Raw genomic sequence first — 15,585 nt, 5'->3', positions numbered from 1 at the left:
ATACAGCAAGGGGATTGGAGCCCGTCCAGTGCTTACCGGATTTATTGTCACTCTTATTTTCTACCTCCTAATGGGGCAGTGCATATCAGCTTCACTTATTCGTCTTTCTTCTGGAGTAAAGAGCAAGTACAGATTGCTTCATCTTGATTAGGGTCCTTTCTCTGCTGGTTCTGTGATTGAGGTACTATTTGTCTTTTATTCTTCTTCAAGTCATGCTGCTTCTTTTTTTAGTTGCCTCTTCTCGTAGTGTTGTTTCTTCCCTTTTCTTTTTCCCATTGTGTTGCTTTGTGGTGCTTCTTCACTTTCACCCCATCCTGTTTGTGCTAACAGGCCGGAATACTTTGTACTTTTCTCCAGTTACCTTTCATTCTCATAATTATGTATTTTTATTGTAAAAAGCGCTCATGCTTTTCACCCACGTTGGCACTATATAAAATTGCATACATAAATATATTTTTTGCACTGGTGTATTAAAGTGCCTTTTTTAGGTTTCGACTTTTGTTTTCAGTAGGGATGTCGGCACCGCCTCTGCCTCTCATTGGCTAGCTCCATAAATGGAGGCTAACCATTGGGAGACAGAGGCTGTCAATCGCGCTTTCTCTTGAAAACGCGATTCGGGGGCGTTTCTGGTGCTTTTTTTAAGCCCCGCCCCTTTGTCCCGGGCCGCGCTGCGATTGGCTGCCGGCCCGGGACACCCCCGTGATGTCATTCCTGGGCCGCGCTGTGATTGGCTGCCGGCCCGGGACACCCCCGTGATGTCAGCCAATCACAGCGCGGCCCGGGACCTTCTGTTTGCCTTCTTTATTACATATCCAATATTTTTATTTTTTTATTTTCAGTAATCAGCTACTTGACTTTGGTGATCTGTGCCTCCTCCCTCCCGCCCACTCCTCTCGCCGAGGAGTTATCCCGCCCTCCTCCCGCCGTCAGTGATCCATTTGTTCCCGCCATTAATTCTCAATTCAAAAAGGTGAGTCGTTTCTACTGAAAGGCCGCTTCAGGAAGAGGTGGGGATAATCGGCGTAGTGCCCGGCTGTGTTGAGATGCTTGAACTTTGGGGGCGCGCGCGCTTGCTCGCGCGGCGTTCTTCTCCGCCTAGCGACCTTCCTTGTTTATGTCGGCCCTCCAATCAGAGAGTCGTGAACCGCACTGTCTGCGTCCAATCAGACGCGCGCCCCCACAGGCGGCGCAGTTTGAAGGTAGCAGGACTTGTACCGTCGCTTCGCAGGTTATCTACGTGGAGAGCTTGAGCTTCTAGTTGGCCCCCGTTGTAGCCATGCCTTCCCGACTGGAGGATTACCAGGAGCTCCACACAGTGGGCAGTGGGTCGTACGGGAAGTGTAAGAAGGTGATGAGGAAATCGGACGGAAAGGTGAGGTGGGCGCAGTGAGACCGGGGTTGCTCCAGCTGGTTGGGCAGAGGGACATCAGCGAGGATGAATCCGTGTCTGCATGGGATTTGGTGTCACTATTAGCAGTTTGGAACCGAGTATTCATGAAGCGTGGTGATTGAGTGGTATAGAATATGTGGACGAAGGTGCGCGTCTACTGTTTGCCGCAAAGTCTGGAATCCTCTTTGATTGTTGTTTCCCTATTGTTTGTTTCCATTGTGTTTAGCTTCTTGTATCACGGTGGTATGTTGCAGCTTGACCAACTAAGCAGCTTCGCGGTGGTTCTGACTTAGAAAAATGGGTGCAATATAATTATGGAAAGCCAGGTTTGTTATTTCATTGTATTATGGGGTGTCTGTTCCTTACCCGAGAGCCTTCTCCGACTGTGACGCAGGAGCCATTTTATTTTAGCCGGAGTAGGGTTTGGCAGGGTGAGGTTAAGAATCGCTCCTGGTTGAAGTTGTTTGGGGGTCTCCGGGCTGTTGAGAGGGATTCACTGGTGTCTTCGGAGTTATAGAGCACTCTCCTGAGTTTACATGCTTAGTTCTATTATGCTTTTATATACCACCGTTTTAGATAAAATGTATGTTGTGGCAAGGTCGTAAATGGGCGCAGTAAAGGCTTGAAAAGATGGAGGTGGTTGCTACTATTGTTTGCTGGTTAGTTTGGGCCTCGAGAAACAGAACAAAACAAATGTCAGTCTTTCACCACATACCCATACACATCATAGACTGTAGAGACAAGAGGAAGGAAGATGGTTTGCAGCGGGACACTGTGAGGAGGGACATGAGCAAGACGAACATACACCCCAAACTGCCCCTATGTTAATGCAAATAGTATCTCCATATGAAGATGTGGAATATCTACTTCCCAGTATTAATTATTTCTAAATGACTCGGTAAACTCATTTCAAGTGCAACTTAATTCATCCAGTCCCGACTTTATGCATCATAAAACATCAACCATTCCACAAATAATTTTACTGGGTATTGCAAAAGAATGTTAAACTCTATTTCAGTATGAGATGGTAATTAATAATATATTGTACTGATGGATCTTTACCAGTAACTCTCAATTACCACGTCATGGGCTGACTTGTGAATAACTCAGAATCACTAAAGGACCGTGCAAATCCTAAAAGTGTGGTGTACAAATGCGAATAACAGCATTTGTGTAGACTGAGTCACTAGTTGTGGGTGCCTCACACCTCTTAAATCGTAATCAAATCATTTGTTGGGTCTAGGCTATTGCTCTTTTGTCCTGAGTGTTCGGGTTGATAGCTTGGCCAAGGACCAGTGCATGCTTTAGGTCCATAAGACGGCTTTGGCACTTAGCTTTAAACAGAATTATTGTACAGCAATCAAAAATGAGTGATTAAAACCAAAACATTTAGTCTAAAGAAAAAGCATTCTTATTTGATCACCAGGAAATCATCTGCGACGAAGTGAAATGCATTCAAATATGTTATAGATAGTATGTGTTTTGCACTTGGCTCCTTCGTCCGTGAGCTTTCTTTAATGTACTATGTTGTCCTAAAAAGGTACTAATCGGCATAAAACTGGCAGTTTTCTGTGTGGGTGTGTGTGGGGGGCTCTGTGTGGGTGTGTGGGGGGCTCTGTGTGGGTGTGGGGGGGCTCTCTGTGGGTGTGTGTGTGGCATTTGCGAGAGAATAAGCTATTGGCATTGTAAATGACAATGCCATTTATTTATCTGTTTTCAAAACCAACACATAAATAAAAATGTTGTCATTTAAAATGCCTATAGTTCGAACTTTTGCAAAGGCGAAACCGTTGCATTGTAAATGCTTGTTCATATTTTGTATTCCAGTTGAGAAATATGAATAGGGAAAGCTGTATGTTAAAAGTTACACCGGTACAATGAATACGGAAGCAGAAATTGTATTTCTATATTTTAATATTTTCAGGTGCAAATTTTGTGAACACCTGACAAAGAAAAAAGATGATGCATATTTTTACTGCCTCAAATCCGATCTGTTGCTCTGAATAATTCAATGGCAGGTTTTACCCAGTGACGTCGAGAATTTGCTATAAAGTCCTTCTGGCGCACAGGTTAGACATGAAAGCGTCACGGATGTACCATGTTACAACGCATACCATTACAACTACCTACTGTTACAACGCGACCATTACAACGCATACCATTACAACGCATAGCGCTTTGAGGTGCTGGATAGTGGTAAGTATAATTTACTATTCTAACTCCAGTCCCCGTGGACACTAGGGAAGGTGTTGGATAGTAAATTATACTTATTCCCTATCCTAGAGCGCCCCCCAGCGCAATGCGTTGTAATGGTATGCGTTGTAAAAGTTGCGTTGTAACAGTAGGTAGTTGTAAAAGTTGCGTTGTAACAGGTGTATACCAAGCGTCACAGTATCTGCTACATCACATAAAACACATACTGAACAGCCACCTGCAAGCTTTCTGAATCCCTCTTAGCACCAAATATCTTCTTCTAAAGTTTTTCCAGAATTAATTGGCGTGCTTGGAAAATTGAGCACTGTTTATTCCACCCATACGATTGCCTACCTGTTTTTTGAAAAGAAACCCCTTGTTCACCGATTTTAGGGACGGTGTAGTGTTACACTTGCTACTTCTCTTTTTTTACCTCCAGAATTCGTGATTGATAGTTTCCTAAAACATTAACATTAAGTGTCCTCTCTTAGAAAGTTCCCTGGTGCTTTATTTTTCATTTTAAACATTTGTGTACTTTTTCCTTGTTCAAGGTTGATCATTTTTAGGTCTTGGCTGTCGAAAGCAATGCATGCGCTGCTCTCGGCAATCAAGGGCTTCTTGGAATCGATACAGATTCCGAAGCTCTCGGTGGCGGAGTTGAAGCCTCGCCCATCTTTTTTATTGGCCAGCGTCATCTTTAATGGAAAACGCTGGCTTTTGATTGTAAAGGAGGCTTTTTAATCCCTCCTTGTTGCCGCCTTGTCTCCTTTTGGTCACGCCCACGGGGATTTGATCTTTTACTGGCAGTGTGACAGTCTCCCCTTTATTACTCCCAGTGCACTTTTTGTTTGCATTCTGCTTTGGCAAAGTCAGCCCTGTGTTTACTTTCACATCGCGCTTTCATTTAAAGTGAAAGCTCGATGCTAAAACAAACACATGGCTGCCTTTGTGGTACTGCGCTTGTTTTCCTTGTCCGACTGATGGGATGGAAGCTTGGAGAACTGGGTTTCGTGGGGGTAAGTGCACAAAACCCCACTTGCTCATGGTACTTCACATCTAAAAACAATGTTGGCAAATGTACACTGCACACGTCAAACCAACAATTATTGCATCACTCAAGGACGCCGTCTTTTCTTATTTCAAGATGTTAAAAGGTTTGCTTTATTAGATCATTTTTGCATGATTTGGACGAGAAATTTACAAACAGCTTTGGTCGCGATTTGGCCCACGAAGAATATATTTAAATGTACAGAAAAGTGTCTCGAAGTAAAAATACAGTCTGAAGGGCCGCACGGGGGCCCTGAATTCGAAGACCACCGCCAGGTCATCGCTGAAACGGAACACAAAGCCCATGCCTTGTTTGATTTAATAAAATGCAGACGTTTCCCCTGAATGAGACGCATTGAAGCATCTGCGCATCGTTCCCACAGCGCTAGGTTTCTTTATGGCGCACAAGGGATTACTAGTTTAACTCTAAAATCAAACACTGTAAATTATTTGCAGTTTTCTAAGTGCAAACTCCACCCGAAGACACTGGATCAGGTCACAGGAGCACCACTTACGTTATATGATGTCAAGTTGATGTACATGCTTTTGTTAAGGTGGGGGGGTGTAAATGGATTTGCCCAGAGTCCCACGGTGTTGAGTCCGTCTCTGGGTAGAATTTGGGAGAGATTGGAATCCGGGTGGGGGGATGGACATGGGGGTCCGAATTGAGAGACGAACAGAAAGCACACAGTGGATGTACGGGCTCAGCATTCAGTAAGGAGGGGTGCCGGTCCATAGAGAATGGGGGGGCACGCAGCCAGAAGGTAGGGAGGGGTAGGCTCGGGTGGAACTTGGCTCACCCCTTGGCTCACGCGCTGCCATTGAAGACTGAAAGTGGAAGGTTCTGTGCAAGCAGCACTGGTGGCCCACCACCTCCTCTCACCATCATGGTGGGGGAGGAGGGTTCTTGTCCACCTCCAAATGGCCAGTTGTGCACGTAGCGCATCATACTGATTTACAGTTGGCTTCTAGGCACTTTGGGTGTGTGGTGACGAAGTACAGCAGCATTGAAGTCACTTGCGCAGAATTGTCAAGGTGTCAGAGGGATGAACACGAGTTTAGGGAAAGCTCGATAGCAGGGCATTGGTAGTGCAAGTAAGAGCCATGTGAGGGGCTGCCCTTTTTAAAGTGAACACAAAATACTCCAAGCCACGTGTTTTTGCAAATGGCCAATTGTGGAAGTAGCGCATCATACTGATTTACCGTTGGCTTCTAGACATTTCGGGTGAGTGGTGACGAAGTACAGCGGCATTTAAGTTACTTGCGCAGGATCACAGGAGTGGCAAGGTGTCAGAGGGACTGACTGGAAAAACATAGTGCATACGGAGTTACAAAGGAAATTGGCCTCGGCCAGTGCGTCGCGGTATAGTTTGGGATATTAAAAGTTCATTTGATAGTTTGACCTCCTCTTAGCAGACTTGGACATGTTATTCTGCTTTCTTGATCTTCTGCAAATATTTTTTCGATAAACTGAATGAACTTTTCGACGGCCTCTTCAGGTGACCGGTCTTTTGGAGATTCCAATGTTGGGCTTCAGTCATTGGAGATCTTTTACCACTTTATGGTTATTTTTGTAAGTTTTTAAGACTTGACCGGTTTGTTTGTTCTTAGGATATTCGTTAGCTGTGGGATGAATCTGCAAGGTGTGAGTAGTAGTGACTCAGCTAGGTGAATTGAGGATGAAATACCATGGGCAGTAGTTGACTTGTTCCTTTTTCTTTAACGGCCTTTGCTGCTTGTATCGGTTGGTGATGTGACTCTGTGGTGACCATAACTGCTTTTGTCTGGAGTGATTTGGTGACAAACTCGTTGAGCACGCCTGGTTGCTGCTGCCGTAGCTTCCCTCACATTTGAAAGTGTTAAGGGGTGCGATGCATTTCATCTGGTCAAGGCAGTTGCACTGGTATTCTTTGTTGCTGGAGTGTCACTGTATGGCCATCAACCTGTTCTTGTCCCCTGAGCTGTACACCAACAGACTGTGAGGCGGGTGACAGAAAGCTCCGGCAGCTCTGCAGCTTGAACAGGTTCCAGTGAGCTCAGACAAGAGGGTACGGGTCCAGCTAAAGGTCTGGGGGTCGAGCAGCTAGTTTCTCCGCTGCTCAGGGGCTGGGGGATTATGCCCGGAATACAGCAGGGCATAAGGCCCAAATGGATGCTGACTGACCAAGCATGGGCGGATTTTGCGGATCCACGATCCGCGGATTTTGCGGATTTGCGGATCCGCGGATTTGGGGCGGGGGCGGGGCTTCCATGCGAGTGCACATGCCTCTTGTGAGGCCTCTATCCAGCATCACAGCTGATTTTCCACGGTAGAGTTGGGAAGAAGGCATACCTGTCCAGCCTCGACGACGCTCACGATTGTTTTTGGGCTAATGAATGAGTCACTGAATTTGAGCATCAACTAGTTCGAGCGACCATGTGTGTGTTACTATGCAATCGCCCCGACGGGCGCAGGGGTCCCTGGAGTGAGCTGTCCATCATAGTGGGTGAATGGCGGGAAGACGGTGCAAACCGCGAGTGTGTGGGCGGGGCCAAACGGGCAGGGCTACCATGCGGGTTCACATGCTTCTTCTGTGTATAAAAGGTCTGAGAAAGATCAGTTCAGCAGATGAAGAGAAATAAGCTCCTGGTCACAGAAACAGCACAGGTATTGCGCTCATGAAAGTCAAGGATGCAAAAGCCTCTATCCAGCATCACAGCTGATTTTCCACGGTAGATTTGTGAAGAAGGCACACCTGCCTCGACGACGCTCACGATTAGGGCATGTTGTAACTATTTTAGGATGGCGCCGGCAAGCTGCCAGCGCCATCCTAAAATACTTACTAAATTAGCTTCAACAGGAAGCTCTAATAGATAAAATAAAGCAGGTGCGAGCACCTGCTTTATTTTATCTATTAGAGCTTCCTGTTGAAGCTAACATAGTAACTATTTTAGGATGGCGCTGGCAGCTTGCCGGCGCCATCCTAAAATAGTTACAAGTTGACAGGCCAGCCAGGCTTCAACTTTTGCCCCTGGAATCCGCCGCTCGCGGATTTGCGAATTCGCGGTAAATTCGCGGGAGTTCGCGGATCGCAAATTTACCGAAATCTCGCAAAATCCGCGAGCGGAACGGATTTTGCGCTCATGCTTATGACTGACTCCCAGGAGCTCACCACCAGACACCATCAAACACCAATGCTCATGCTGCTTCTGACTTTTTCAATGAGCTGCATCTGTGTCCTCTGTGTCTGCCTCTCAGATACAGTTTGAGCTAGAGCGGAGTGTTGAAATGCCATTCTCCACACTAAATTTGCATACACCATAGATAGAAATTGAATTTCTGGTTGGCTAGGGCTTGCGCCTAAGCTAGGCAGAAACCACCACTCTAGTCAGGGCAAGGGAGTTACATGCTGAAGATAACCCCTGCTCACCCCCATGGTAGCTTGGCACGAGCTTTCAGGCTTATCCCAGATGCAATGTGTAAAGCGTTTGCGCAACACCCACAGCAGCAACACACTAGGGGCACCACAAAAGAAACTAGACTCAAGGTTAAGTAAAAATAGCCTTTGTATTATCCACAAAACACATTAGAAAATAATCACAAATGTACAATGTGCCATCTGGCACTAGGTTATACTTCACAGGGGACTATATACAGGACAGAGCCAATCGGGCCACTGTCAGAACCATCGGAATGCAAGTAGTGAGTATAACACAGTCAGTAACTACTGGTATTAGCACTAGGCATAAATATTAGGCATAAACACACTATGCATCATCACATAAACACATTATGCATAATCTTTGGACATAAACGCATTATGCATCACATTAGGGCCTTGCGCCCTACTAGCACCTCAGGTACTCACAGGCCAACTGGTCTTCCTCGGGGGCCCATCTGGGACTTCCCACCCATGCCCTATGTCCAAATAGTCAGGACCCTAAGCTGCCACTGCAGCAGAGTGCAGGCCCAATAGGCCAGCACCAGAAATAAAGGCAAGGGTGCCACTCACCGGTGTCTCTCTTGAGATGTAAAACAATGCCCCCTCCACGTTGCAGCTGCCCGCAATCAGGCGGTGGAGCTGTGTGCAAAAATACGCACCAACAGTGCCTGCTCAGCCCCCTTACTGGGGCTTCTATTGTGGGCCCAAAAGAAGGAATGCCCCCATGGTTGCAGCTGCCTGCACTCCGGCGGATAAGCTGTAAAGAATCAGCACCGGCACCAACAGTGCCTCCTCAACCCCACTCACCGGGACCTCTCTCTCGCTGGCAGGGAGAACTCCACTGATCCGTGCTAGGAGCCCTCGAGACTCCAGTCAAGCCCCTCCTCTCGCCGCCACTCTTCGGCAGTGCACAGCTACTGTGAGCCATCACAAGGCTCCATCTCTCTCAGTGCAGGCATGCAGGGCTTCTCCTCCTCCACCCGGGGAGGCCCCGCCCACAAACAGGCCGCAATTCTGCCTGACTTCACACAGGAGGCAAGAAGAACCCACAAGGCTCCTTCTCTCCTGCCAGTTGGCCTCCACTCTCTGCTTTGTGGTTGGCTACTTCTATGCCCATCAGCCCCGCCCACAACCAGGCACGCGTGCCTGTCTTCCGGGTCGCGTTGCCGGCGGCGGCGTTTTGGTGCACATGAATGTGTGGTAGGCTCCCCCTCCACCTCCAGGCAGCACGGGGAGATCCCCACACCGGGATTCTCTCTGGAGTGGATCGCAGTCTGAACGACGTTATTAATATGCATTAGGTAGTTTGCAACTTGTGCCCCAGTATGATTGGCTCTGAAATACCAGCATAAAAGGCTGGATAAGAGATGTCGATGCATGGTCGGTAGCAGAAGAAATTAGGATGAAGCTGAGAAGAACGGATGAAAAATTACTGTACATTCTGGAAACATGGCATAAACTAACCAGACGTTTGCAATACCCCCCAGATGAACATCTACCTTAATTAATTATATGGAGAATGGCACATTATGAGAGGGAAAAGTTCGGAACAACGCGGTTAGAACCACGCGTGTTCTGACAACGCAAGTGCTACCACGCTTGCCTTAACCACGTATATACCTTAAACCCGCATATGCATGGTTAAGGCAGTGTACAGTCTAGCTCCTGTGGATCGGAAGAAGGAAGCAAGAAGGATCGGGAGAGAATGCAGTGAGGTAAGTGGGGCTGGGCTGAGTTTTGGGGTGTAGTTTGTAGGGGTTGTGGGTAGTTTTCAGGGCTGGGGGGTCGCAGAGTAATTTTCAGGGCTTAGGAGAGGGCGTGGTAGCTTTTAGGGTGCAGCGGGGTGGTAGTTTTTTTAATTAGGGGTTAGGTTTTTAAGTCTCAGGGAACTAAAAGAGGTTGGGGTAGTTTTAGGGACAGCGCAGGGTGGGGGTAGGGTAGTGTATGTTGAGGGGCAGGATTTTAGGCCTCAGGGGAGGGGACTGGATAATCGCTGTAGTTTTTAAGGCTTAGGGGAGGGTGGGGTCGTTTTTAAAGCTCAAGAGTAGTCGGGGTAGTTTTTTAAATTAGGGATTGGGGTTTTAGGCCTCAGGGCAGTGGAAAGGTTTGGGGTAATTTTAGGGGCAGCGCGTGGGGTGGAGGCGTCAGGATAGTGTAATATTGGGCTTACGGTGGGGGGTCGGAGTAGTGGTGTCCTTAATAATGCATACCCGCTTACCTTTCATGCCTTTACCACAAAATTACGTGGTAAAGGCATGCATGGTAAAGAAATGCGTGATTAAGACACATTCGTGGTTCGAAGATAATGTCAAGGGGGGAGGGGTTCTCAACGGTGGCGAATATAGTTATTATCCCCTAATGTAGTTATTCTTACAGTGTTGTTTTTTCGCCTCGGCTGAGGTGGACAAAATGTAACCATGTTGTTTTGGTTGTGCACTGCCCAATTGGAGAAAAACCAATAAAGCAAGTAAAAAAAAAAACACATTCGTGGTTCAAGCTGCGTGGTAGAGGCATGCATGGTTTAGCCATGCATGCCTCTATCATACAACCATAATGAGACAATATAAATGTTACAAAAAGCCGTTGTTACACGTATAAAGAAACAACAGTTAACCTTGGATGCATTGTAATTCACACTTTTCGAAAATCAGACGCTGTTTGCAACTATAAAACACAAAGTGTAATAAAAGAAGAGCGAGGAGCTTTGTCTCTACAGTATCCGCTTTTCTACAAGCCTATGTATCTTGCATTTTGGGTAATCCCCTGCCGCTCTGGCAGCATCTGGCTTGCAACTAATATCTGAATGCTAGCCAGGACCATGAGAGTATGCAAGAGTGCATAGTCACATGACCCTTTAGCAAATAGAGCCCTGCTGCCCATCAGAGTCACATGGCTCTCCCCTTTTGCTTGTGCCAGATCCTCTACCACCCACGAGTTTATAATTTAGCACCAGGTTAACAATGAACATCACCATCTGCAGTGCCACATAATTCCTTGCAGTAGGCTTTAGTGACTGTCAAAATATTGAGGAACACATCATTAATTATAAGAACTGTTTTGCAGTAAATCGGTGCAGTAAGGCATTCCCAAGAAGAACAAGAGCAGGACGATTGCATTGCAGGTTAAACAATTTAAACAAGCAATAAAGGTCTGCAGGCAAATAACAAATTCAAAACAGAGTTTTACTTTGAAAAGATCATTCAAGAAGGGAACGTCATTTCCCCCACCATCTACTCCTCAGTCACCAGGGACAGTCGTTTGGAACCAACCTGCCATTTCTTCATAAGAGATTAAATCCAATGCTTGATGATGACCAAGCGGGATGACTATCCCAGCTGTCCGGTTATATGTTATAGTGGCCACTGTGCACTGTGAGGTCTTCACAAGGTGGCATGCTGTACCTGTGCAAAACACCTAAATAAACAAACTGTAGGCCATCTTGGAATGGGATCCGTAGTTTTATAATGGATCCCTAATTGGTTCGAGAGGCAACATGGAGCTAAACTAAAACGCATATGCTTCTTTGTTTTAACTGTTGTATCACAAAGAGCACTAAGTGTGAATTGCAAATTAAAGTATTTAAACATTTACACAAACTAAGGGGCCGATTATGATTGCGGTGAATCCGCATCCTCCGGGCCGGCGGAAGCCACCGCTGGCCAAGAGGATGCGGATTCACCGCTGCGGTGTGTGTGAAGACCCCCCACCAGATTAGGATGGCTGGGGGGTCATCGGCGGACGGGGAGACCGTCCGCCGCTTTTCCGCCGCGAGACCGCGGAGGAAAAACTCTAATATGGTGGCGGTGTCTATCAGCCACCGCCAGCCATATTAGGATCTGCCCTGTGACATGCCTTTCCGCGGCGGCAATGCCGCCACGAAAAGGCTTACGGTCTTTTCATTGAGGGCCCGTTGCGGGCCCCCAGGGTGAAGGGGGGGTGGGGGTGCACATGGGGGGTACCTATGGTACCCCCCTGCATTTGCATGCACGAAGCGGCAGGCACCGCGAGGTGCCTGCCGCTTTGTGCATGCAAATGCACTGCTTGCAGTTTTAACATTGCGGCGGGTTCTGCTTCAAGCAGCAAACCGCCGCAATGTTAAAAATACAGGATGTGACCGCCAGGGTGGCCCTCACATCCTAATTCGTACGGAGGGACCGCCGCTGCCCCTGCGGACGGTCCCTCCTCCTCTTGGATGGCGGATGGACGCAGGTCCGTCCGCCTTCCTAATAGGCCCCTAAGTATCAAAATGGCAAAATAAGCACTTTTCTAACAACGAGTTACCTGCAGGGAATCCCATGACACTAAAAATACGATCAAGCTGGTCATGGTGGAAAGGGTTGCTGGTTTTGATGTCCTCTTGCCGGCAGTGAAAAATGGGTTCTGAAGTTAGCAGCTCTGCAAATATACATCCGATCGCCCATATATCTGTAATAAAAATAAAGAAAAAATAAGGATGCTTTGTGGCCTTACTGAAGCGGTGAAACCGAGTGCAAACAGACAGCCACTGAGTTCTGGTAGTTTATTTTGAAATAGTTCCACTACTTTTCGTTAACATTTTGACACTTCTGGTGCTATGTTTCTCTGAATGAAACAGACATGGTTAATTTTAGAATAGCAGAGTATATTCTGTTTGAATTTAACTGGGTTACTAACACTCCTGATAAGAGGTATCTACATTCTAATCAATTGTGAATAATCCCATTTCTCACCCAGCACCATTCCCTGCCCCAATATTTCCCACCACAAATTAAGTTATTTTGTTACACAAAAACCCGTGTTCTACAGCAAGGGTCTCCAACCTTTTCTGTAATATGAGCTACTTACGATCAATAAAAATCATCTTGAGCTATTACTATCATTAGTGTTGTAATAGCGACTGCATCAGACAAGATTATGTTAGTGGTCACTGTATGTAAAATTATCCACGGTGATAACCCAAGGGCATCAAGCAGGATTTCAAGCAGTAATGTAAAAAAACAAGCTTTGGAATGCCTTATCGTAGGTCATACATAACAGTAATAGCTTAAATGCCCCTGGCACCAAGGTAATAATATTAATAATAAACTTCTCCAACATCACATGATTTATCACTCAAATATCAGTTTTAAATATATTTTGACAATTCAAATATCAGTTTATCAGTTCTGAAAATGCACACATTTTCATTTCTAATACGCACTTTTCAATTTTGGTATACATATATTCAGTCAAGCAAAAGCTTCTAATTTAGTTGACTGGACTGGACACAAGAAAAGTCCTTACTTGTAGCTGGAGCGCTACCAGTAGCTCACAAGCTACTAGTTGGAGAGGTCTGTTCTACTGTATCTACCACTACATTAAATCTCATGAATACCCTTCAAGAGCAGGTGGAAATCAAGCTTGTCCTCAGCGTTGGCCCACTGGATTGTTCAATCACATACTGAAGTTCGTAAAATCTACATTTGTATTATTTCGTATAATGGTGGCCCAAGAGCTGCTGCCAGGATCACAATTTCGATATCTATGGATTTACGCGTGGTACTAGTCACGCCATTCTTCCAATTAATTTTAAAATGAAAATCTTGATGGTATCTAAAATGTCTTTATTCGGCATAAAGCTATAAAAGTACATAAAAACACGGAATAAATAAATCAATCGATACAAAACATGCATAAATAAATTTTAAAAAATCATCCAAGTGTGAACAACAATTTACATACAAAATATGTGCATGTCAAACTGCAGTAAAACCAAGATCACTGGACTGCAAATATTTGGACCTTAATCTCCACATACATAACAGAAACCATGAGACTGCAAACACTATAGATTGCCTCGAATCAATTCTCAATATCCTGATTGCTGTTCTATAATCTTGCATGCCCAGAAGACAACAAAGTGGAAGTATCCATTTGCCCCGATATCCCGTGTAAGCTGGGCAAAAGACCAGAACGCGTTTGATTGTGTCGTTGGATCCAGCACAAAAAGGGCAAGTTCCTTCCAGATCCCTAGAAGTTCGCAGCCATTTAGAAGTAAAAGAATATAGAGGAAAAGTCCCATAGCGAAATTTCAAATATAATGATTTAGCTAATAGAGGCTCAACTTCATCAAAAAAGGGTTCCAGTTTAGAATCTACTTTCAAATCTACCATGTCCGATACCTAATCTTTACTTTACTCGACTGCAATCGGCATCAACCTCACTGCTATGGATGGGCCGGCGAAACAGAGTGGCCCTAAGCACATTGTTCATGAGATACGATGAGGGAGGGGTAGAGGTGCCCCGCCTGGAGTTATAAGCTTATGCTGCACTATTTCAGCATGCAGTCAGGTGGTCTGACGCAGGGGAGAACTGGAAGCAGCGCTTACCTGCGGGGACAGTGATGGCAGAGACACTGCCAATGACCCTGATGAAGGGCTCAGGGGTTGGTGGAGAACATAGTGCGACACACTGCAAATATATGGCAGCAGTATGTAGAAAAGGTGCTAAAGCATGCTACATTTCATAGGGCGCTCCCACTGTGGATTTTGGCAGATGATGGCGCATATGTCATTCCATGAGTGGCAGGCTGGAGGGTGTGAACAATTGGGAGACCTGCATCCCAGTGAATCCTACCTCACCTATGAACAGGCCTGTGATACGTTTGGGCTAGGACAGGGACAATACATACATTACGCAGGTTTGATTGAAGTCACAAAAACAATATGGCCTTCCTTTTTGTGTCATTCCACAAACACAGAAACACTAGGCATCATATTGACAAATGGAGCAGGATGACACTTAATAATGCAAGTGTAGAGGGTAATGAGACGAGATTCGACTGGCTCTACACATAGGGCCGGTCAGCGTGGAACATGGATATCGGGACCCCACTGACGGACAGTGAATGGACAAATGCCGCAGGACTCACACACACAGTATTGGGCAACGCTTGGTTCAACTTCCTGCATAGGACTTATATGACCTCAAAATGCTCCATAAAATCCCCTAAGACCTGATGACTGCCCTAGATGTGGGAAGCGTGGAGAGGACTTTATACATTTAACTTGGTAGTGCACAGCAGTGCAAAGCTACTGGACACATGCAGAGACAGAGGTCCAAAGAATCACATGCATTAGATTTGACGAATCCCCACTCGCCTGCTTACTGGAAAATATTAAAAAGCCCAAAAAGAGAAAGATGGCATATACATTTACACAATTGGCGCTGGTTCTGGCCCAGCGAAGGGTAGCAATCACATGAATTGGAAAGTGTGATCCCACAATTGAGAGTTGGTGGAGAGATGTATTGGAATGGGAGCTTGCTGAAGCGGTGCAAATGAAAATTAATCGATGATGAACTGGCAGAAGACTTGAGTGTACGAAGAGAACTTAGTAATGCTGCTACACGTGCAATGACATGTAAGGGATAAGGTATAGCAGTCTGCGGTATAGGAAAATAGAAGGTCTAAAAGCAGCAAAGGGCCCACGTCCTGGTCTGTTCGAAATACCAGGTTAGAATTTGAAAAGGTGTCTTCAAAATTCAAAAAAACGCACAGAAGAGTTTCACTTTAAT

At 45.9% G+C, this 15,585-nt stretch overlaps 1 protein-coding gene across 2 annotated transcripts in view; it reads right to left on the bottom strand.

Annotated features, from left to right (window-relative positions):
* CDK19 (cyclin dependent kinase 19) overlaps positions 1–15,585 on the bottom strand; it is a 1,344,771-nt gene that overhangs the window by 174,289 nt on the left and 1,154,897 nt on the right. For both annotated transcript variants that reach the window (XM_086927380.1, XM_086927381.1), the window contains exon 7: positions 12,334–12,477. In XM_086927380.1, the coding sequence (XP_086783506.1) occupies positions 12,334–12,477 (144 nt within the window). The remainder of the gene's footprint in view (positions 1–12,333; positions 12,478–15,585) is intronic.

This window comes from Lissotriton vulgaris, chromosome 6 (genome assembly GCF_964263255.1).
Source record: "Lissotriton vulgaris chromosome 6, aLisVul1.2, whole genome shotgun sequence".
NCBI classification, from domain to species: Eukaryota; Metazoa; Chordata; class Amphibia; order Caudata; family Salamandridae; genus Lissotriton; species Lissotriton vulgaris.
Note: the sequence above shows the minus strand (reverse complement) of the source record. Positions and strands in the feature narration are given on the sequence as shown.